Source organism: Hemicordylus capensis, chromosome 2 (assembly GCF_027244095.1).
Source record: "Hemicordylus capensis ecotype Gifberg chromosome 2, rHemCap1.1.pri, whole genome shotgun sequence".
In the NCBI taxonomy this organism is placed as follows: Eukaryota; Metazoa; Chordata; class Lepidosauria; order Squamata; family Cordylidae; genus Hemicordylus; species Hemicordylus capensis.
In genome coordinates, this window is record NC_069658.1 from 148,483,908 (window position 1) to 148,505,949 (window position 22,042).

At 43.2% G+C, this 22,042-nt stretch overlaps 1 protein-coding gene across 2 annotated transcripts; it reads right to left on the minus strand.

The window, feature by feature from the left end:
* Window positions 1-13: 13 nt before the first annotated feature.
* On the minus strand, window positions 14-21,810 carry PPP2CB (protein phosphatase 2 catalytic subunit beta). 2 transcript variants are annotated; one of them, XM_053300351.1, is made up of 7 exons: window positions 21,405-21,810; window positions 17,605-17,814; window positions 15,499-15,672; window positions 12,081-12,170; window positions 4,853-5,014; window positions 1,854-1,972; window positions 14-681 (listed from the first exon to the last, which is right to left on the minus strand). In XM_053300351.1, the coding sequence occupies exons 1-7, from the start codon at window positions 21,504-21,506 to the stop codon at window positions 609-611; spliced, it is 930 nt and encodes a 309-aa protein (XP_053156326.1). In that variant the 5' UTR covers window positions 21,507-21,810; the 3' UTR covers window positions 14-608. The 2 variants fall into 2 exon arrangements, with proteins under 2 accessions (XP_053156326.1, XP_053156327.1); XM_053300352.1 differs by lacking the exon at window positions 21,405-21,810 and adding an exon at window positions 21,075-21,265.
* Window positions 21,811-22,042: the final 232 nt, after the last annotated feature.

Genomic DNA, 22,042 nt, shown 5'->3' on the forward strand with positions numbered 1-22,042 from the left:
TCATTCCATAATATCCATTTGTCTGGATTAATGAGCTGCAAGTTTATTTGTTCAAATACATCAAATAAGATGCAAGCACTTTCATGACAAATATACAGAAGAAAGGTAGGATCGACACAGAACAGTAATCTAGAGTTTAAATGAAGGGAAGGTTTATGACAACATACTCCCAAGAGGATTTTTTTTCTCCAGTTAAGTTACTTATGTCAATAAAAGAGGGCGATAGGATTAAGAGGGTAGTTAGTTTGTGCATTTTCCTTTAACTTCAAAATGTTAATACATGCCAGTTAAACACTACAACTAAAATTTACAATTAAGCATGAAAAGGAGATGAAAGTTAGTTACTTTTCCTCTTAACAGTCCAGAAGAAAACAATGACTACAGTTACAGCAGGCAAACTGGCTGTTGGACTGGCTGATAAAGGGTTGGTTAGTGTGTTGAAGTCGGTCATAAGTTGTGCTCAAAAGCTCATCATCCTCATTATGGCACGGTTTGGTCCATGAAGAGGCTTTATGCTGAGACAGACCTCAATTTATCACAAATTGTTGTTGTTTTTTTAAAAAAAGCCAGGTGTACTACTTCTGATCAAGGCCAGGCTGAAGAGATGTTTAAAGGAAGTAATCTGGGGTACGCCGAGTAACATGAGGCTCTCCGCGGCGAGGTGCTGGATCAAACTGAAGGCTGTTGAAGGGAAAAAAGTAATGAAATGCATTCTCTTCCACCCAAACTCCTTATTAGTTACAAAGCCTCTCCACCCCTGCATTTCTCCTATTCTTGTCTCATCAAGCCAAAAGAAGATACTAGAGGTTGCCAAAACTATACAGGCACAATCAAACCACCAAGTCCCATTAATTTCAGTGGTAAAATTAAGCAATTTCCCATTACTAGACTATGCCTTCTGTCACTGGCTGACATCCCAGTTAATGAAGCGTGCGTATTTTGAAGGAGTGCGAAGGCACAACGGAAGCTCTAATGCAATTCCTTCCTTTCCCCTGCCAAACACACACTGCTTCACCAGGACCCAGAGGGTCTGGAGTGCTCCCTGCACCCTGGAAGTACTCTGAAAGACTGCAAACAGGTTGAGGGCCAGTGACTTGTTTCCGATCTTGCACATTCTTTCCGGAGCGCAGGGAGCACGCCAGACTCCATGGGTTCTGGTGCAGAAGTGTGCGTGTGCAGGGGGAAGGAAGGAGCTGCACTGTCACAGCCCCACAACCCTTCAAAGTGTGCACACTTCGTTAGCTGGGATGTCACTTCTCACTTACAGGGAAAAGGCAGAATCATCATAGTGAAAAGCTGCTCTGACTGGCAACACCAAATCATAAATGGGAAACAGGACTTACGACACAATAAAAATATTTTGTCAGTATTTCCAATGCTCACCCATCACTGGAGTTTGGTGGCAGTCAAATGTAGTTTGTTTAATTTATATACCACCTAACTCCAAAGGCTCTAAGTGGTTCACAAAAAGAATACAGTGATAATAGTATTAATATCGTTCCACTGAAATAAAGGGACTATATTCAAGTAAACTGTTTAGGATCATATCAATGTATAGCTCATTTTTCGTATTGAATTCTGTCCCAACTTCATGTGACTTTTAAAATTTTCTATTTTCCTCAAACTAAGTTCTGTTATTAGATAAGCTTCTGTTTTATATATAATCAAAGCTGTGCTAAAATGCAGTATTTCCAAATGCACAAGTTTGGAATACTGCTGTTTTCTTCATCTGTCCTTTTCTGAATGCTATTAGATATTCTAAAGTGGTATGCTTTGTCTAAAGAATAATATTTAATCTAGGGTCAGAATTACTACTCGCTTTGAACACCCCCAACTGAAACAATATTTCTTACAAGGAATATTTTAAAGTGTCATCTAGTTCCATGATAGCAGCCTGGTTCCCACAGCGATAACAGTAATTAGGTGCGCTGAAAATGGTGACAACATTCCGATCATGACACCAGTTGTAACCCTGCAGTGGGGGGAAAGATTGGTTCAGTGAAGAGTCTCGTGCCATTTTTAAAAGATGTGACATACATTTAGTAGAGGATCTTGCTTGCAAATACACTGTACTGCCAATCAGAGTTGCCTGATAACAGGGATTCCCAGATGATGTTGACCACAACTCCCATAATCCCCAGTTGCAACAGTCTTTGGCCAGGGATGATGGGAGTTGTAGTTGTCAACATTTGGGAATCTCTGTTACTGGCAACACTGGTGCCAGTACAGTTATGTGTTGTTTCAACATTCTAACATCATAAGCCCTGAACATTCTACTGGTCACTAAATGAAAAACATCTCTCCAATTTGCCTAAACACCTGCAGACATCAATCTGGTGCAGATCTGATGTAAAATGGCTGGGATGAACAGTTTAAAATTGACCATAACAGCTGTTGGCTACTTTTTTGCTATCAGATAATGCACTTTAAAAACACTCTTTTTAAAAAAAATCAGATATGTTGAAGCATAATCTTAGGTTTTGAAAAAAACAAAGACACATGAGGCAGCAGCAAGGTAGCAAATGGATTTATGAGGGAATGGAAGAAGGCAGCAGGGCCTTGTGAGGTGGCAGTGAGGTTGCAAATGCACTTCTGAGGGAACAGGAGGTGGTGATAATGTAGCAGGAGGCCTTGCAATGGTACTCAAGGCAGTGGCAGACTGCCTTTTAACATGGAGGTTCTACATCAGAGGTACACTGACCCAACTAGAATAATGCATTTGAACATTAACATTCTACATCAGAGTTATATTGCCCATGACTATGGAGGTTCTGCTTAGCTAGCAACAATTTGGACTGCCCATCTTTTCCCAACAGTGGCATATTTTCTTTTCTTTTTTTTAAAGCCTGGAAATTCAGCAGTCCAAAAACGGTTTAAGATGAGAGTTAAAATGCTTTAAATTTAAATTTCTGTTCTAAAAAGTGTGGCAATCGCAAATTAAGGGGTAACTAGCTTAATGTCCACACCATAAGAACAGTCCACGGCCTATCTAGTCCAGCATCCTGTTTCACACAGTGGCCCACTAGATGCCTCTGAGAAGCCCACAGGCAAGAGCTTGAGGGCTTGCCCTCTCTTTTGCTGTTGCTCCCTTCCAATTGGTATTTAGAGGCATCACATCTGAAACTGGAGGTGGCCTACTGTATAGTCATCAGACTAGTAGCCATTGAAACACCTGTCCTCCATGAATTTCTATGAGCCCCTTTCAAAGCCATCCAAGCTAGTGGTCACCACCACATCTTGTGGCACATAATTCCATAGATTGATTATAAGCCGGGTCAAAAAGTACTTCCTTTTGCTGGTCCTAAACTTCCTGGCCATCAGTTTCATGGGATGACCTTGAATCTAGTGTTGTGAGAGAGGGAGAAAAGTTTCTCTCTATCCACTCTCTCTACTCCATGGATAATTCTAAAAACCATCACCACATCTCTCTGTAGTTGCCTCTTTTCAAACTAAAAAGCCCCAGATGCTGTAGCCTTGCCTCATAAGGAAGGTGCTCTAGGCTCCTGATCATCTTTGTTGCCCTCTTCTGCACCTTTTCCAGTTTTACACTGTCCTTCTTAAGATACTGTGACCGAAACTGTACATAGTACTCCAAATGTGGCCACACCATAGATTTGTATACAGGCATGTAATATTAGCATTTTTATTTCCAATCTTCTTCCTAATTATTCCGAGCATGGAATTTACCTTTTTCACAGCTACTGAACACTGATATATTATACTGGATTTACAAATGAGACTCCATGGACTCACCCTTTGTCTTGGTTTTTCAGCTCGACATCAGCTAAGGAGGGATGCACGCAGGCAGAAATTCAACAGCTTCCTCAGCATTTGATTCTTACTTACTTTTAACACTTCCTAGAGGTGCTCTAGATTAATTTCTGCCTGATGCATCTCTACAAGGCATTGTACAAAGTCTTTATAGCTCATATCAATCAATCAATAACTTTATTATGGTCTTTGACCAGCATAAGGCAAGAAAACATGACCCTGGCAGCTATTGAAGGCTATTAAAATCGAGGAAGTATACACACTAAGAAACTGCTAAATGGTTAGAAACTATAAAGACTGTATTATGGTTTTTGGCCGTCATAAGGCAGCCAGAGCACCATGAATCAGCAGTTACAGAAAACTATAAAATTGTAAACAGTCTATAGTTTATAGGTGGGGCTCTGTGCTGCATCAGGTCTAGTTAGCATTTACTGGTGGTCCGGCAAATTTTGCACACAGCTGTGCAGAACTTAGCAACATTGCGTGTTTATAGCTTATATGGCATTTTAACCCACCTTAAAACGTTCTGGGATTACTGAATGTTCAATACTTTGAAACTGCTTAATTCATACGAAACAAAGATTATTTAAGACATCAAATAATATATTAAAATTACATTCAAAAGCTAACTTGGGCCACAATGTTCAAAAACTTGCCAATACTAGAGCAGGGAGGCCTGGAGGAGGATGGAGCCACGAGGGGAGCTGGCAGCAGCAGTCCTGCTGGTAAGACCCTCCATCTTTACATTTAAAAGGTGCTACTCTCCGCCACTGCCTCCCTGCACTGCCGGACCGGTTCGAGGTTCAGCCAAACTGGTCTGCCGGACCGGTCCAAATTCAGACCAGTGCACAACCTGCAGTCCATGCACACCCCTTGTTGGGAGGAAGACCAACCCTTGAGACTTATCCCACACACTTATATTTTGCAGTTTATTCTACACATTTTCCATAATGCTCCCACAAATTATTTCAATACTTCGTGGATATCTTTCAGTCATTTTGAACTCTCTGGAACACAAGTTGGGTAAAAAGTGTGAAAGTTATAGCTCCAAACTTAAACCAATCAGATATAACAACTATACCTCCATTACAAGTTGATGAGCACGAGACACCAATGTGAGACCATTGGCATGGTTAAAAGTTTCAGAAATATCCTGGCCAAATGTGTAGCCAGCACCACGTGGGGAAATCCCCCAGCCACCACGATCATCTGGATCAGACCATAAGAGATCACACATTGGGCCCTGTCAAAGAAAAAGTATCTCTCATCAACACACACATGAAGAACGAAAACATAACAGCTACTTTAAAAGCTAGCAGCACTTAGCTCTCTACAGTTTATTGCATATAACATCAAGCCTTTTATATCATTACACAAATGAGAAAGAAAATTGTGGCAGTCTTGAGGAATTTGTATCTTGTATATAAGAGATACAGAGGGAGACTATACAGCCTTGCTAAAAAGAGACTATGCTTGGATAATATTAATTACACTTAAGGCATTAAAACTCACATGAAAATAGCATCAAGTTGTAAAGACAGGTTTTTCACAGGCTGCCAAGGATAACTGCAATCAGTTACAGAGCTCCTCATATTGCTGGGGCAAACCATGCTCTCCCAGCCTCAGTCCCCCATAAACTGCCCAGAGATGTAAGTTTTGGACAGTATAAAAATGTTAGTTCAATCAATCAATCAATCAATCAATCTGACCTACCTATAGTGGGTAATTTTTGTTAAAATTACAAGATAGTATATTGTCAAGTACCTTGAATACTCAGAAATGTTATACTTACTACTTTTATACTCCATTGTGGAACTCAAAGCAGTCAGTTATCCAAGCACTGATCAAACCTAGACCTGCTTAATTTCAGCAGGGTAGCTGTATCATGTGCCCACAAACCACACTCTGGTATTAATATACCCAGCATAGTTTTACCGAATAGAAGTACAATCTTAAAACATCAGTCAAGCTATTCAAACAGCACAACCTAATCACTGCCAAAATTATTCTGGCTCAAAACCTTGCCTTGGCCAATGAGGTATTAAAAGGTGAAAAACTAGGTCTGTGACACATGAAGCAACTCTTCAACGCTTCCAGACTGGCAAGCAGCAAGTAAGAATCCTAAACTCACTGAGTGGCATCCAAATCTTTGACACAGCCACTCACTGTCAATGGACATTTCTTTGGCAAGCAGGAAAGCTGCACTTACACAAAGGTCCTTGTGCACACAGAAGGGATCCTGACATGAGAAGAAGGAGCTTCTGTCAACAGCACACCACTGTACCAAAGATTTGGATGACACCCTTTGAAAATGAACTAAAATCATGAATTCCTCAAAGGAAGTCCATCTACAGATTTGGGGACAACTAACCCCAACAACAAGTTAACGCAGCCACAAAGAACACCACAGATATTGCTCAATTTGTTGTCCAATTTCAAGGATTAGGGAAAAAACCAAACAAGCTTTATTGTGTAGCTGTTGGGTTCTTCTCAAAGAAAGACCAAGCACACAAGTTTATTAAAAACCAACTTCTGTGCACAGAACGGATCAAAACGCTGAGAGTGACCTGGAGTTGGAGAAGCAAATCAGAGAGGCATCAAAGAGAGACAGCTGAAATAACAGATGACTTCCAAATTCTAAGCAGACAAGGAAGACAAATTGTCAGGACACCACACCTGCCAGCACCATTCACTTAACTGGATGAAGCAGTGGGGGGTGGCGAGGCATGGAGCATCCCTCCTCTCCCATCCATGGAGGGCATGGGGGAACAGGTCGGGCCAACCCACGCTGGCGGTAGGAGGGTGAAGAGTGCCGGTGAGTGTTGCACCAGGCAGAACAGCCCTCAAGCAACTGCAGCTGGGTGGGAGGAGAGTTGGGGCAGCTGGGAGGAAGGGAAACATGAAATGGCCACAGGAAGGGGTGGAGCCAGGATGAGACTCTGAGGTTTGTCAAGTATGCATGGGGCTATTTGGGCAAGGGGCAGCCGACGATGAGGGCTGCTGGGGAGTTGGGGAAACTGAAGAGCCACGGGAGAGGGGATCAGTGAGCGACTCAGCAGCAGATTCAGAGAAGGTTGATGGGTGAAGTAAACCCCCTCCTTGGACATACTTCTGAGGCTTTGGGGGAAATTCAAGGGGCACAAGAGCCCGGGCTGGCAGGGAGGACAGGAAGACTAACAAATATTTGTAAACAATATCCAATATCCAAAAATAAGAAATACAGTTATCTTGCTTTGGGAGCAGGTCACTAGTGGGTGGCTGGCTGAGGATTTTCAGCAGGAAAATGTGAACCCTCTGCTCTCCATGTATTGCAGTCCTGACTGGAATGCCCATCCCCACACAGTTGTTTTTGGGGGGTGGGGGTGGGAGCCAAAATTTAGCATGCATTCTCGCACACGTGTTTTAATCCACAGTTTTAGCTAGACTAAGCTTGGAATAAACACGAAGAAGAGGAAGAAACTTCAGAAACAGGAAAGCATACGTTAATGTCAATGGTGGTATAGCTGAAACAAACAAAGAAGAATAAGAGGATGAAGATGATAAAAACAGGAAGATCCAAAGCAGAATCCTGAGGAACACCAGAAAATTTAGAAAACAAAATGAACGCATCATTGACATGAGGTTATCTTGTTTTTCTCTTAAATGAATTGGAAGCGGCTGGTGGGGGGATTCCTTTAGTGAAAGATTTAGTGAAAATAATCTTTTCACTATAAATATACTGAAAGAATCAGAAACAAATCAGAACCTGAAAAACTAGAAGCTAAAGAAGAGAACAAGTAGTATAGAATGCAAAGTTTAACAACAAAAATTGCAATTTGGAGAGAAAATTGATGAGAGTTTCAGTTGAAGTTAAAAGAAGGAAAACCAGACTGAAGAGAATTAGGAGGAGTTAGCAGGAAAAATAGCAAAGGCATTGAAGAAAGATGCCCACACACTCCAAAACGAAAGAACAGAAGCTGGTTAAAGAGGCAGAACCCAAGAAAAGAGCCCAGGGAGGGACACCGAAATCATGCAAGATCAGTGCTTATATGCAAAACTAACAGGGCATAACTGCCGATGCATCAACACAAGCACAATGTTTTCTTTTAAAAGTCCACACTCCTCCATCATGTAAGCAATGCACAGTTTCAGAATTCCATATTGAGTCATCTAATAAACTCTGGATTACATCAGTTTCAGTTTATAATCTGCCTCCTAATTCCAGTTTGGTTAGGAATTATCTGTAGGAATCCACCAGTGTCAAGCCACAATCTTTGTATGGCAGCTAGGAGGAGAATTACAGCTATGATTACCTTCAAGCCAATTCAAAAAATCACTGCAAACACTATGCACTGGTTATAGTAAAACATATTAAGTCACTGTTGAAGCCTGTCCACTGATGCCTGATAGGTTTCCAGAGCTTTCAGCTAGTACATGGACATCCTAGCTATGGTTCCTAAATGGGCAGAACCATTTAATATCTGAAAGAAAATGTAGATACCAAAACTCGATTCTTTAGAATAGTTTTTAAGGAAGCTCCAGTTGTGCAGACTGTCAAAGATCTTAACCGCCTCAAAAAGCCTCCCCCAACACTTAATTTTATCGATCAGTTTTGTATTAAGCAATAACACAAAACCTCAATAAAGCAGTTTCATAAATAATAATAAAGGAGATCATGCTTGTCAAATATAATCATTGCTGGGAGTAGCTGTCAAACACCACATTTACAGAGAGGGAAATAAGTATTTGATCCCCTGCTGATTTTGTCCGTTTGCCCTCTAACACAGAAATGACCAGGCTATAATTGGAATGGTAGGTTTATTGTAGCTGTGAGAGACAGAATAACAACAAACAAACCCTCAAAAGCCCAGTGCCCAAAAGTCAGCAATGGATTTGCATTGTAGTGAGGGAAATAAGTATTCGATCCCTTCACAAAAGATGTCTTAGTACTTGGTGGCAAAACCCTTGTTGGCAATCACAGAAGTCAGACGTTTCTTGTAGTTGGCCACCAGGTTTGCACACAACCCAGGAGGGATGTTGTCCCACTCCTCTTTGCAGATCCTCTCCAAGTCAGAAAGGTTTCGAGGCTGATGTTTGGCAACCCAAACCTTCAGCTCCCTCCAGAGATTTTCTATGGGATTAAGGTCTGGAGACTGGCTGGGCCACTCCAGGACCTTCATGTGCTTCTTCTTGAGCCACTCCTTTGTTACCTTGGCTGTGTGTTTTGGGTCATTGTCATGCTGGAATACCCATCCATGACCCATTCTCAATGCCCTGGCTGAGGGAAGGAGGTGCTCACCCAAGATCTGATGGTACATGACCGTCCATCGTCCCTTCGATGCGGTGAAGGTGTCCTGTCCCCTTAGCAGAAAAACACCCCCAAAGCATCATGTGTCCACCTCCATGTTTGACGGTGGGGATGGTGTTCTTGGGCTCATAGGCAGCATTCCTCCTCCTCCACACACGGCGAGTTGAGTTGATGCCAAAGAGCTCGATTTTGGTCTCATCTGACCACAACACTTTCGCCCAGTTCTCCTCTGGATCATTCAGATGTGCATTGGCAAACTGCAGACGGGCCTGTACATGTGCTGTCTTGAGCAGGGGGACCTTGCGGGCACTGCAAGATTTCAGTCCTTCATGGCATAGTGTGTTACCAATTGTTTTCTTGGTGACTATGGTTCCAGCTGCCCTGAGATCATTGACAAGTTCCCCCCATGTAGTTCTGGGCTGCTTTGTCACCGTTCTCATGATCATTGCAACTCCACGAGGTGAGATCTTGCATGGAGCCCCAGACCGAGGGAGATTGACAGTTATTTTGTGTTTCTTCCATTTGCGAGTTATCATGCCAACTGTAGTCACCTTCTCACCAAGCTGCTTGGCGATAGTCTTGTAGCCCAGTCCAGCCTTGTGCAGGTCTACAACCTTGTCCCTGACATCCTTCGACAGCTCTTTGGTCTTGGGCATGGTGGTGAGTTTGGAAGCTGAGTGATTGCTTGCTTCTATGGACAGGTGTCTTTTATACAGGTACTGTAACAAGCTGGGATTAGGAGCACTCCCTTACAGAGGGTGTTCCTCATCTCATCTCGTTACCTGCATATAGTGAAAAGACACCTGGGAGCCTGAAATCTTGCTGGTTGATAGGGGATCGAATACTTATTTCCCTCACTACAATGCAAATCCATCGCTGACTTTTGGGCACTGGGCTTTTGAGGGTTTGTTTGTTGGTATTCTGTCTCTCACAGCTACAATAAACCTACCATTCCAATTATAGCCTGGTCATTTCTGTGTCAGAGGGCAAACGGACAAAATCAGCAGGGGATCAAATACTTATTTCCCTCAGTGTAAGAGAGCAAGGCTATAAAGGCTAACACAGTTTTAGCTCAAAAGGAAAGAACATTCCTCCAAAATGTAAACTTTCCCCTTTTATTACAGTAGATGGCTGGATGTTTATTTACATATGAGATCAAAGGATATCCATAGTTTAATGGAGCATTCTGAGGTTCCTCACTCATAAAGCCTTGTCCCGCTTGAAAAAGTCTTTCAAGAGTCTGATTTCACATAACACCCCCTAGCTTCAGGTGTACACCCTCCCCTTCGTACATGTGGGGAGAAATGAACAAGCTAGGATCTGTTGTTCAAACTGGGCAATTCTGATGTGTTCTAGCCAGAGATACAATCCTAGGTTCAAATCCTGGTGGGTTTTTTTTTTTTTTTTTTTTGAAACTATGGTTAGAATAAGCCAGGATTCCCTGACTCAAATAAGACAAATCCAGGCTTCTAAGCCAGGATCAGAAGCAGAACTTTTTCTCCCCTTGTGAGTGTGAAAGGGGATGTACAGGTGAAACTCGGAAAATCAGAATATCGTGCAAAAGTCCATTAATTTCAGTAATGCAAATTAAAAGGTGAAACTGATATATGAGACAGACGCATTACATGCAAAGCGAGATAAGTCAAGCCTTAATTTGTTATAATTGTGATGATCATGGCGTACAGCTCATGAAAACCCCAAATCCACAATCTCAGAAAATTAGAATATTACATGGAACCAAGAAGACAAGGATTGAAGAATAGAACAATATTGGACCTCTGAAAAGTATAAGCATGCATATGTATTCAGTACTTGGTTTGGGCCCCTTTTGCAGCAATTACTGCCTCAATGCGGTGCGGCATGGATGCTATAAGCCTGTGGCACTGATGAGGTATTATGGAAGACCAGGATGCTTCATTAGCGGCCTTCAGCAATTCTGCATTGTTTGATCTCATGTCTCTCATCCTTCTCTTGGCAATGCCCCATAGATTCTCTATGGGGTCAGGTCAGGCGAGTTTGCTGGCCAATCAAGCACAGTATACTGTATACTTTTCAGAGGTCCAATATTGTTCCATTCTACAATCCTTGTCTTCTTGGTTCCATGTAATAGTCTAATTTTCTGGGATTGTGGATTTGGGGTTTTCATGAGCTGTACGCCATGATCATCACAATTATAACAAATTAAGGCTTGACTTATCTCGCTTTGCATGTAATGCGTCTGTCTCATATATCAGTTTCACCTTTTAATCTGCATTACTGAAATTAATGGACTTTTGCACGATATTCTAATTTTCCGAGTTTCACCTGTATGTGCCTAAGGCTCGGGAACATCATGTAAAAACAGAACCCAATCCTGCTCCATGTGACATCTGAATTAGGCCAGTGCACCAGTCATCTTCTAAAGCTACAGGAAGTGAACTCTTGTTGCTGCAAATGTAGAGTGATCCATGTGTACAGAGTAACTGAATGAGACAAGTATTTATTACGTGTGTGCATAATAAACTGCTTGGGAACATTTGTGATAAAAGGGAACAGAGAAATAAGATAGGTAGGTAAGTAAATACACATAAAATAATGCAGCTAGGCCTTTACTCTAGTTCACTGGTTCAGAGCGTGACAAGATTAAAAAAAAATCAACTGCAGAACATGTTACTGTGTCTTCCTCATGAACCTTGCTATAAATCAAGCTACAAATCAGAAGCAATTATGTCTTAGTTTGTAATATGCCTGTCACCCAATTAAAGCAATATTAATTGATTAAATCTGCAAATGGGGTGGGTGGGGAATAACACTTCTAAAGAAAAAAAGCATATGGTTTTTTCTCCCTATATGATGCATCTGCTTAATCTACCAAGTGTTGGAGTCCTATCTTCTACTTACAATACGTGTCAGCTTCAGTTCCAGTAAAATTCAATACTGTACCTTATGTTCTATATTCAATTTACACTTTTCAGCAAGCGGGAAAGTATCCAAACCAAACAAAGTACCTATACAAACTAAAATGTATTTTCATTGATGCTACCTCATGCGGCACTTCCTGGAGACGATCAAGAGCTCTAATATGATCCAGTGTATCTATAGATGGAGAAAGACCTCCATGGAGACAGAATATCTGAGTAAGAAAAGAGAAGCAGAATAAAATTAAAATGTGCATTCTGAAGAGGTGGTACAGTTCCTTCTACAACAGCAAAACAAACTCTCGTTTGCTGCTGTCTAGAACCAATTATGGTGCTATTTCCCCCAATTTGGACAATGGATTTGTCTATATGTCACTTTCCCATCCAGACTGCTGCCAAGAGAGAGCAACGTATGCTTCTAACATCACCTGAAAAGATCCCCTGAAACAGGCTTTTCTTTACATCATCACCCTAACCAAATTCCACAATGGACATCCAGTGCGATAATAAAGATAAAGGTAAAGTGTGCTGTCGAGTTGGTGTCGACTTCTGGCGACCACAAAGCCATGTGGTTTTCTTTGGTAGAATGAGGGGTTTACCATTGCCATCTCCCGCGCAGAATGAGCTGATGCCTTTCAGCATCTTCCTATATTGCTGCTGCCCGATATAACACCAGCAGGGATTCAAACCAGCAACCTTCTGCTTGTTAGTCAAGCATTTCCTCGCTGCGCCACTTAAGGTGACTTGATATGCATAATATTGCACTTTAAAAAGTATCGTAGATATTATAAATGCTTCTGAGGGAGGGCAGAATGCCTCCCTGCCTTAAAGAGGCAATCAGACCTCTTCTGAAGAAGCCTGCCTTGGATCCCTCAGTTAAGCAACTATAGGCCTGCCTCCAACCTTCAACGGCTGGGCAAGATACCTGAGAGGGTGGTGGCCTCCCATGCAGTCTTGGAGGAAACTGATTATCTAGACCCATTTCAAACTGGCTTTTGGGTGGGCTATGGGGTAGAGACTGCACTGGTCAGCCTGATGGATAATCTCCAATTGGGAACTGACAGCGGGAGTGCGATTCTATTGGTCCTTTTGGATGTCTCTGCAGCTTTCAATACTATCAATCACGGTATCCTTCTGGAGCATCTGATGGGGTTGGGGGTGGGAGGCACTGCTTTACAGTGGTTCCCTACTACTTTTCAGATGATGCACCTTGGAGACTCTTGCTTTTCAAAATGTGTCTATGTCATCTCCCAGGGCTCCATACTGTCTCCAGTGCTTTTTAACATCTACATGAAACCACTGGGAGAGATACTTGTTGTGCAGGGTTGGAACTTGGGAAACAATTTTGATCTGCTGGTTCTGGATGGGGTCACACTTCTCCAGGAGGAACAGGTACGCAGTCTGGGAGTACTTCTGGATCCAGCCTCAGATACCAGGGAGAGGTTTGGATCCAGAAGTTGATAAAAAGCACCAACTTCAGCCAATATGCCACCTGCTTCCGTTTCTTGAAATAAACAACCTCAGAACTGTGGTACGTATATGCTGGAACCTCCAGACTTGATTACTGCAATGCTCTCTAAGTGGAGCTGCCTTTGTACATAGTCCAGAAACTACAGCTGGTACAGAATGCAGCAGTCAGGTTAGTCTCTGAGTCATCTTGGAGAAACCATATTACTCATGTACTGAAAGTACTACACTGGCTACCAATAAATTTCTGGGCAAAATACAAGGTGCTAGTTATAACCTAGAAAGCCCTAAATGGCTTTAGGCCCTGGGTATTTAAGAGAACTATGAGCCCCATCGCCCACTGATATCATCCAGAGAGATTCGTCTACTGTTGCCATCAGCTCGTCCAATGGCTAGACAAGAACAGGCCTTCTCTGTTGCTGCCCCAAGACTCTGGAATGCATTCCCTGCTGAAATAAGAGCCTTCCCATCTCTGACAACTTTTAAAAGTATAAAGACTTATGTTTTAACCCAAGCTTTAATTTAATTTAATTTATTATTTAACATATTTTTATACCGCCCAAAATGCAAGTTCTCTGGGCGGTTTACAAGAGAATAAAAACAACCAATAAAAAGATTAAAACATTTCACTGGCAACTTTTGAACTTGACTGTGGTTTTAAACTAAGATTTCATTTTTGTCTTAAATTTGTTTTATTATTATTTTTTTTTACATTTTACTCCTTCCTCCAAGGAGCCCAGAACAGTGTACTACATACTTGTTTCTCTTTCACAACAACCCTGTGAAGTAGGTTAGGCTGAGAGAGAAGTGACTGGCCCAGAGTCACCCAGCTAGTTTCATGGCCGAATGGGGATTTGAACTCGGGTCTCCCCGGTCCTAGTCCAGCACTCTAACCACTACACCACGCTGGCTCTCCACGCTGTTTTATGTTGTTTGTAAACCGTCCAGACATGGATGTTTGGGGCAGTCTACACATTGGGTGGGTGGATGGATAAATAAATAAAAAGCTTTCACCATAGGAAAGTTTACAGGTCTCCTCGCTCCACCAAATATAATACATGAATGCTTTATTTTGGAATTTACCATTTGACACAGGATACTCTAAACAAGGCAGTTATGAGGATTAATATTTTATAAGCTGTTTATGAACACATTTGATGCATTTTCTATTTTTATTTCACTTTATATGCTCTTGGGAGTCCTTTAAAAACTTTTTTCTTTTTACGATCTGCTTGTGTTATTTCTCACAATTATGATTTAATGGGGGGTTTGTTTGAAATATAAGCGTGTTTATACAATATGTTAATGTTACTGATAAGGCATTATACCACTTTATAGATTCTGCCTTTGAGAAAGGTCATCAGCTTGAAATGTGTAAGATCATTCCCAAGGAGCCACAAATTTAGGCTTAACTCGCTAGCCAGTCATTATCTGTGGCTGCCACCAATAACCTTTCCCCCCTCAGATCCTTTTCTGGCACACAGGCAGAGGTTTTAGGTTCTGTCATTGTACTAGGACATGGAGATAAGAAATAGTGGGAACCCTCTCCTACTACTCAGAAAGGATTACCTTCTCAATAAAGGCATGGAAATGAGACCTCTGACGAGCAGATCTGTGTGGTGCTGAGTGTCCTGCTTGCCAGAGGGTGATTTGTAGATGGCCTGGTAATTACTCAATGTCACTGAAACTGTCTGCAGTTTCTGTATGTTTCTGTTATTTCCTGCTATGTTAGGAGTATTTCCAGGTCCATCCATAAAGTTGAAATCTGGCACACACATTCCTCAAGACACCCTAATTACTAGGAAAATCTGAGAGACTTCTCTTACACCTAACAATTCAATCTCAAATGATATTAACCTCATACCCGTAATACCAGCAATATTTTAACACTGAGCAAGCAAAAAAACATGAGAAACAGAATGCTGAGCTGTCTGTGTTCCATTGCCCCTTCATACACCTGAATCATTTTTGAGGAAGATTTCCCATAACAGCTAGGAGCATGGTACCCAGGCTTGCAGAATGCAAGCTTCACTGACTAGTCTCCAGTAATACCACATGACTGAAATACTGTCTTACCTGTCCATCTACTAGAGCTGTAAGAGGAAGATAATCAAACAGGTCTGTGAAATACTTCCAGACATTTGCATTTCCATATTTCCGTAGACATTCATCATAGAAGCCATACACTTGTGTAATTTGTCTGCTTTCATGGTTGCCTCTCAGTATTGTAATGCGTTCTGGGTAGCGCACCTAACCATAGAGAATGAATAAACATTAAGAGTCCATCAAGTGATTATACTATTATGCTCTAAAAGATATGCAACTTGCGCCTTGCAGCTTGCATATACTAGGCATCAGCGTCATCCTTGGGATGGGCTGGCTAGGCAGTCGCCCAGGATGCCCACCTGTGTGGGGTGCCAAGCTGAGCTTGGTGGCGTACTGTCCATTGAGCACACTGAGTGTAGTGAGCTGGCGGTGGGGGGGACGGGGACACAAAGAACCAGGAAAGATTTTTATCTCTACTTCTCTCTTGCAGTAAGAGCAAGTGAATGTGTGGGGGATTGGGGAGCACACTAGGTTGAGAATAAAAGATTGGAGGGAAAGACCTGAAGAAAGAAAATAGAAGCAGCAGCTGCAGAAGGCCTGTGAGATCTCAGAGGGATGTTAGAACGGGAGCAGCAGGAAAGCACCAGCAATAAAGCAGCAAATTACTGAGAGGTAGTTCTGGGCCCTTTTCACAGACTTTGCTAGGAAAGAATGAGTACAGCAGAACCTGTTACACTGCTAGGTTTTGAAACCCTGCCACACAACTTGGCAACAACAAACTAACCAGTGTGTGCGTGCACAGGCACACACACTGTTGGCGTTCCTTGCTCAGGACACCATTCATCCTAGAGCTGGCCCTGCCAGAAACATTCTAACCAATTATGTGGGTTTTCTGAATACAGGTTCAGACAATCTGAATCTGAAAATTTTCTGATGACCAACTTTGGTCCGATTTAGCATGTTTGAGTAAACAAAGCTTCATATGCATTCTACGTTATCTGTACACATTTCAGAAGTGCTTCCAATAGCCAACGTATTTGAATTGAAATTTAAAAATGCATACAGCACATATCAGGCAGGATCTAGACTAAGTTAGTCATGACAAAGTCCCACTGAAATTACTGGATCTTCAGTTAGTCCTGACTAGCTTGTCCCATTGATTTCAATGGTGCTTAGTTATGATTAATAATCTGGATCCTGTCCAGTATAGTTTAAAGTGTTATATTCAAACTTTTAAAGCTTTACTTAGAAGCTATTTTTAATGAAATACCTGCAAAGATTTTAAGACAGTATCATGCACTTCCCCTACATTCTTTAAATATGAAGGAAAAACAAAGGCACAGAAACTGGTTAAAAATATCAGCTGACAATGTGACTAACGGAGGGCGTGTTTCGAGGGACTGCAGTGGCACAGCAGGAGCCCTTGCACAACTCCCCCTTTCTCCCTGTGCACACACTGCTGTGCAAGAGCCATGAGACTTCTGAGTGGTGCTCACACTCCAGAAGAGCTCTGCAAGATCAGACACACGGTGGGCTCTCAGATCACACATCATACATGGCATGCCTCCACAGTCCCTCAAAGGGCACATTCTTCCATTAGTCAGAATGCCAGTCAGTAATTTTAACACATGCAAAGAGCTGTGCATTAACTATACAGATATTTCTTAGGCATAGTCACCTGAAAAAAAGTTAATTACAAGTTCAAAATTGCCCAGTTTGCATCCATTCATCATGTTACTAGTTAATTTATGAAACAATGCATTTTATAGTAGTTGTAGGGTGGGGGCTATAAGACGTTTCCAGTTTGGCTCATGCCTCTACCATGAACTCACTAGATGGCTTTAGGTAAGCCATGCCCTCTCAGCCTCAGCTTCCCACCTGCAATATAAGGATACCTACATACCTGATAGAACTGTTGTAAGAATTACTTCAAAATAATCCACTTCAAGTACTTTTGTAGACTTAAAGAGTGCTATAATAATAGTTTAGAAATTGAATGTTTTCCATGAAAAATATAGCAGCATAATTTTTTCCACTATATAAGATACCTTGCAGAAGGCTTGCACCTCCACTGCTCCTAATCTACAACTACATTAGAGCCATCCCAACCTCACTTTCAGAACCCACAAACCTTACCTTTAATGCCACAAGAAGAGTCACAGTTTCTACTGAGTAGTAGCCTCTATCAACATAATCTCCCATGAAGAGATAGTTTGTGTCTGGTGATTTCCCACCAATTCTAAAGAGCTCCATAAGGTCATGGAATTGACCATGGACATCTCCACAAACTGTAACAGGACAACGAACTTCCTGAACATTCGATTCTTTTGTAAGTATCTCTTTAGCCTGGTAAGAGAAAAATAGTTGATCAGACTAGAAATCAAACATGTATGAGATTCACAGTTAAGCCATATAAAATTTCAAGACAGACTCCTGCCACAGAAATGTGAGTGTGCTCTAGTGATAAGTGCACATTCGAAGCTGCCCTTAACTGGGAGAAAGGCTTGAAAAAATCTAGGATGCTGGAAAATTAAGTACTGGCAAGCAGGAAATTTGAACCCCACCCCCCGGCCCCCAGCCCGTTATGAGCAGGACTTCTGTCTTTAAAAATGTAATGCTAGCTTCTAAAATACAATTCTAAAACTAGGAATATGAGTTCCCTCCTCCAACACAAGCTTTTTTCAGCACTATAAAACCACTCTTGAAATATGTTTTTATGTTGTGAATAGAGCAAGCAATGGCTCCACTTGCCTTCAAGTAGGGGTGTACGAGCCAATTTGAATCGAGCGAGGCTTGAGTTCGAGCCAGCTCAGCTCGAAATCCTGATTCACAAACTGGCTTGAGGGGTATACATGTAAAGGGCAATCCAGCAAGGTTTCCCTTTTACAAGTAAAAGGCTTTTCCATAGTATGTAGCGGCGGGGTGTGTGTGTGTGTAGGAAAAAGTATTATTCACCTTTAAAAAAAACAAGCCAGCAGCAGTGGCAGGAACCCCTCCAATCTGCCCCCCCCCCCGGTCAGCCTCCCAAATGACAGACTGGTCAGGCTGTGGCCCGTTTCAGGCTTCTGCGCCCACCATTAGAGTGACCTCCATGTGTGTGCAGAGGCCATTTGCCTCACCACGATTTGTGTGGCGAAGCAAATGGCCTCTGCACACATGCAGAGGTAACTCTAATGGAGGCTGCGTGTGCATAGAGGCCTGAAACAGGCTGCAGCCTGACCGGCCTGTCATTTGACAGGTCAGCAGGGGGGTTGGAGGAGCCCCCACCATCAGCTTGTTTTTTAAAGGTAGAACATCCCTCCCCCCACCTGCATTTACTATGGAAAAGCCTTTTACATGTGAAGAGGAATAATTGCCAGATTTCCCTTTACAAACACACCCCTCAAGCTGGCTCATGAGCCAGCTTGGGCAGCTTGACGGCCAGGCCTGACTCAATTGAGCCTGAACCTCTTGGTTCCAATCTGGATTCGTGCCAGCCAAACCAGGAAAACTAGTTCCATACACATGCCTACCCTCAAGCCCCTTGTGGAGCACACCAGCATTATACAAGTCCTTCACACCACTCACAACAGAGTGGCCAGAACTGAGAGCTCCAGTATTGGAACAAACACAGGGGATGTACTCTTGTCCCAAAGCCAGGAATGTAGCACCTGATTCTATGCTGTCTTGTTGCAGATAGCACAAGACATAATACAGAAGTGCTTCCCTGGTACTAAACACCACTACCTATTGTGACTGGTCCTGTGTGCCTTGGAGGTGATATAATTGAGGTTGAACTATAGTTTTTTAAACTATATTTAACAAACAAATATGTCAAATCAATAAATAAGAGTATAATGGAGGCATAATTTGTAAGTACTATTTTAATGCTCTCACTACTACCAATACATGCCTCTAAAAAAATGCAGATATGTATGTGTCAGGCCTTGATCAAATTTCTTTGCCTCAAGGAGCCAGTCCCAAGATCTCAGTGCTAGCTAATGGATACTTGACAAAATTAGTGAAGGACACTGTGGAGAAAGAGGGTCAATGGGCTTCTCGTTATCTCCTTTACAAGTAATACATTTACAACAGAAACAGGGCTGCCTGGGACAAACAAACAACTCTACCTCTGAATATCCTACTCTAGGCTCCACACTTTAATTTCTAGGTGTCATGACTCCCAGGCACCTGGGGAAGCCCTGATGTATGCAAAGAACTAGGGGATAAGAGAATGATTATTTAAATTATTATTATTAAGTATTAGAAAATTATAGATTGCTGTCCACCCAATCACTGGTGTCAAAACTAAAGTTCTAGCTTGCTGGGTCAAAGAAAGTCAAATGACACAAAAAACCCATGGGATGGGTGCATGGAAGTGGGGGGGAGGGGAAGAAGGGCTTCCACCTATTTAGAATGTATATGGTTTGCTCAGATTTTAAAAGCTTGGCCCATAAGTCAAATATATATTATGGAGCTTGCCCATATTTCTGAAGCAAGACATGCTTCAATCAGTCATGCCTTCAATTTCCAGAATATATGCTTGAAAGAAAAAACTGATGTTGGTGGAAGATGTAGACACAGCAAACAGCAACCATGCTTTACAAAAAAATAATCCAGGCAAGTTTGCTGAAAGATATTGCATAGTAGTATTTTATCTACTGCAATCGAGTAATAAAATACATTAAGATAACAACAGGCATTAGGGGCCTGTTCTCAAACTGCTCATTTAACATGTACATCCAGTGTGACTGGATGTTCATTATTACATTCTGGTCATAATAAGCCCTTCATGGTGTCCTACTCATTTTGCCCCCCTGACTCAACGGGCAACTGAACTGTTCATAAACTGGTGGTTAAAAAGTGGCAACTAGGTTAGGAAGACGCACATGTTTGGACACATCTTGATCGCCATGCATGCATGTGAAATAAGTGACAAAACAAAGAAAGGAATAAAAAAATATTTAGTTAGAGGTTTCTGCTTCTGCATTAGTCAGTTACACAGCTGGATTTCAAACCAAGACCTGGAAGCCAAGGTGACAGTTCTAAGGATGCAGAGAATTCTCAGGAAAGTGACACCTTCAGTCAGACAAGAAAGGCATTTGTTAACAAATAAAATAAAATAGGTTAGAAGCACATTATCCCAAGTTCTTCATGCCCTTAACATCGAGACTAATTCTTAAACAGTCACTTATGCTTTTAAGAGTTATGCACAAAATTGTTCTTGCATTCCTATGTCTCTCATACACTGGCAACAAATCAGACACTTGGCTATAACTGCAAACGGGGTGGGGGGCAAGTGTCCTTGGGCCCCCTCTGGCCGGGTGAAAGCTTGCTCTTTGCTCTCCCACTCCCCTCTCTCTGAAGAAGAAGCTTGAATGGGGCAGGGACCCATCTTCACTTTTTGAGTGCTGATCTAAGACTGGGGAGACCAGAGTCCAAATCCCCATTCAGCTATGAAACTCACTGGGTGACTCAGGGCCAGTCACTGCTCTCTCAGCCTAACCTACCTCACCGGGCTGAGGTGGGGCTAACCATATGCAGGTCAACGGCTCTGGGCTCCTGGGAGAAAGAGGAGGATACAAAAGCCAAATAAACCCACAAATAGTCCCAGGGTCCACTCCAACCTTGCTAGGTCCCACCAACAAATGCCACTCCCCCGAGGAGTCCCTCCATCCTCGGCCTTCTTGGAACTGTCACCCTGGCTCCGAGGGGCCTGCGCTAGAGCCCCGCTGTTTTACTGGCCAGGGCGAAAGCGCCAAGCCCATTTCACGGAGTCATGTTGGGCCTCTCTCTCTCTCTCTGCTTTGACAGCCGCGGGCTGACTGGCTGGCTGGCGCGCGCACACACACACTTCCGTGGCCGCGCATCCTGCCAGGATCCAGCGCCTACTTGGACCGAACGCGGTCCGGCCGCTCTGCAGCGCTCGCGTTTCTCTGCCTTTCGCTGCCCCCCACCTTCTCGCAGAGGCTCCGCACTTGGCTCTCGCTCAGCTGCTTGCACTCGTTGAGCTGCTCGATCCATTGGTCCAGCTCCTTGGTGAATGTCTTGTCCTCCATGCCGGCCGGCCGGCGGCCCGCCGCCCGCTCAGTGTTGAGGGAAGGGAGCGCTGGGTGGCGTGGCCAGGGCGGCGCGCTCCGGACCACCGCCCCCCTCCCTCCCACCCGCAGAGACCGGAAGCCAGCAGCCGCGCGCGGGGAACAGCGGGAGGGAGAGAAAGCCCAACGGCCGCAAACCCCACAGCCCGCCGGGACAGCCCGCGCGAGAGCCGCTCAAGTCTGGCAATCTCTCCCTCCCCCCCAACTAGTCCGGCACCGTGTAATGGCGGCGGCCGGGGCGCTGCGCACTTCCGCTCCCAACTCACAGGCCGCTTCCGGCAGAAAGAGTTACAGCGCCCCCTTCTGCCCGGAGGGTGGATCTCGCCCTTCACCACCTTGGCTTGGGCTTCTGGCTCGGTAGCCCCGGCAACAGAAGGAGCGGCGGCGACGACGACGAGAGGTCTTGAAAAGGGGCTCGAAGAAGCCCACGCTTCGAAAGTGGCTCCTTGCACGACCCTTTCCTCATTCAGCGCCCCCCGTAATTTCTCGCAACAAGG

Bases quoted from the DNA above. Each gene is read 5' to 3' on its own strand.
- PPP2CB (XM_053300351.1), bottom strand. From the start codon at position 21,506: ATGGAGGACAAGACATTCACCAAGGAGCTGGACCAATGGATCGAGCAG. The intron at 12,171-15,498 runs GTAAGACAGTAT...TTTCTTACTCAG, and splicing joins CAGCTCTAGTAGATGGACAG to ATATTCTGTCTCCATGGAGG. The intron at 1,973-4,852 runs GTATAGTTGTTA...CCCCCACTGCAG, and splicing joins CTCATCAACTTGTAATGGAG to GGTTACAACTGGTGTCATGA.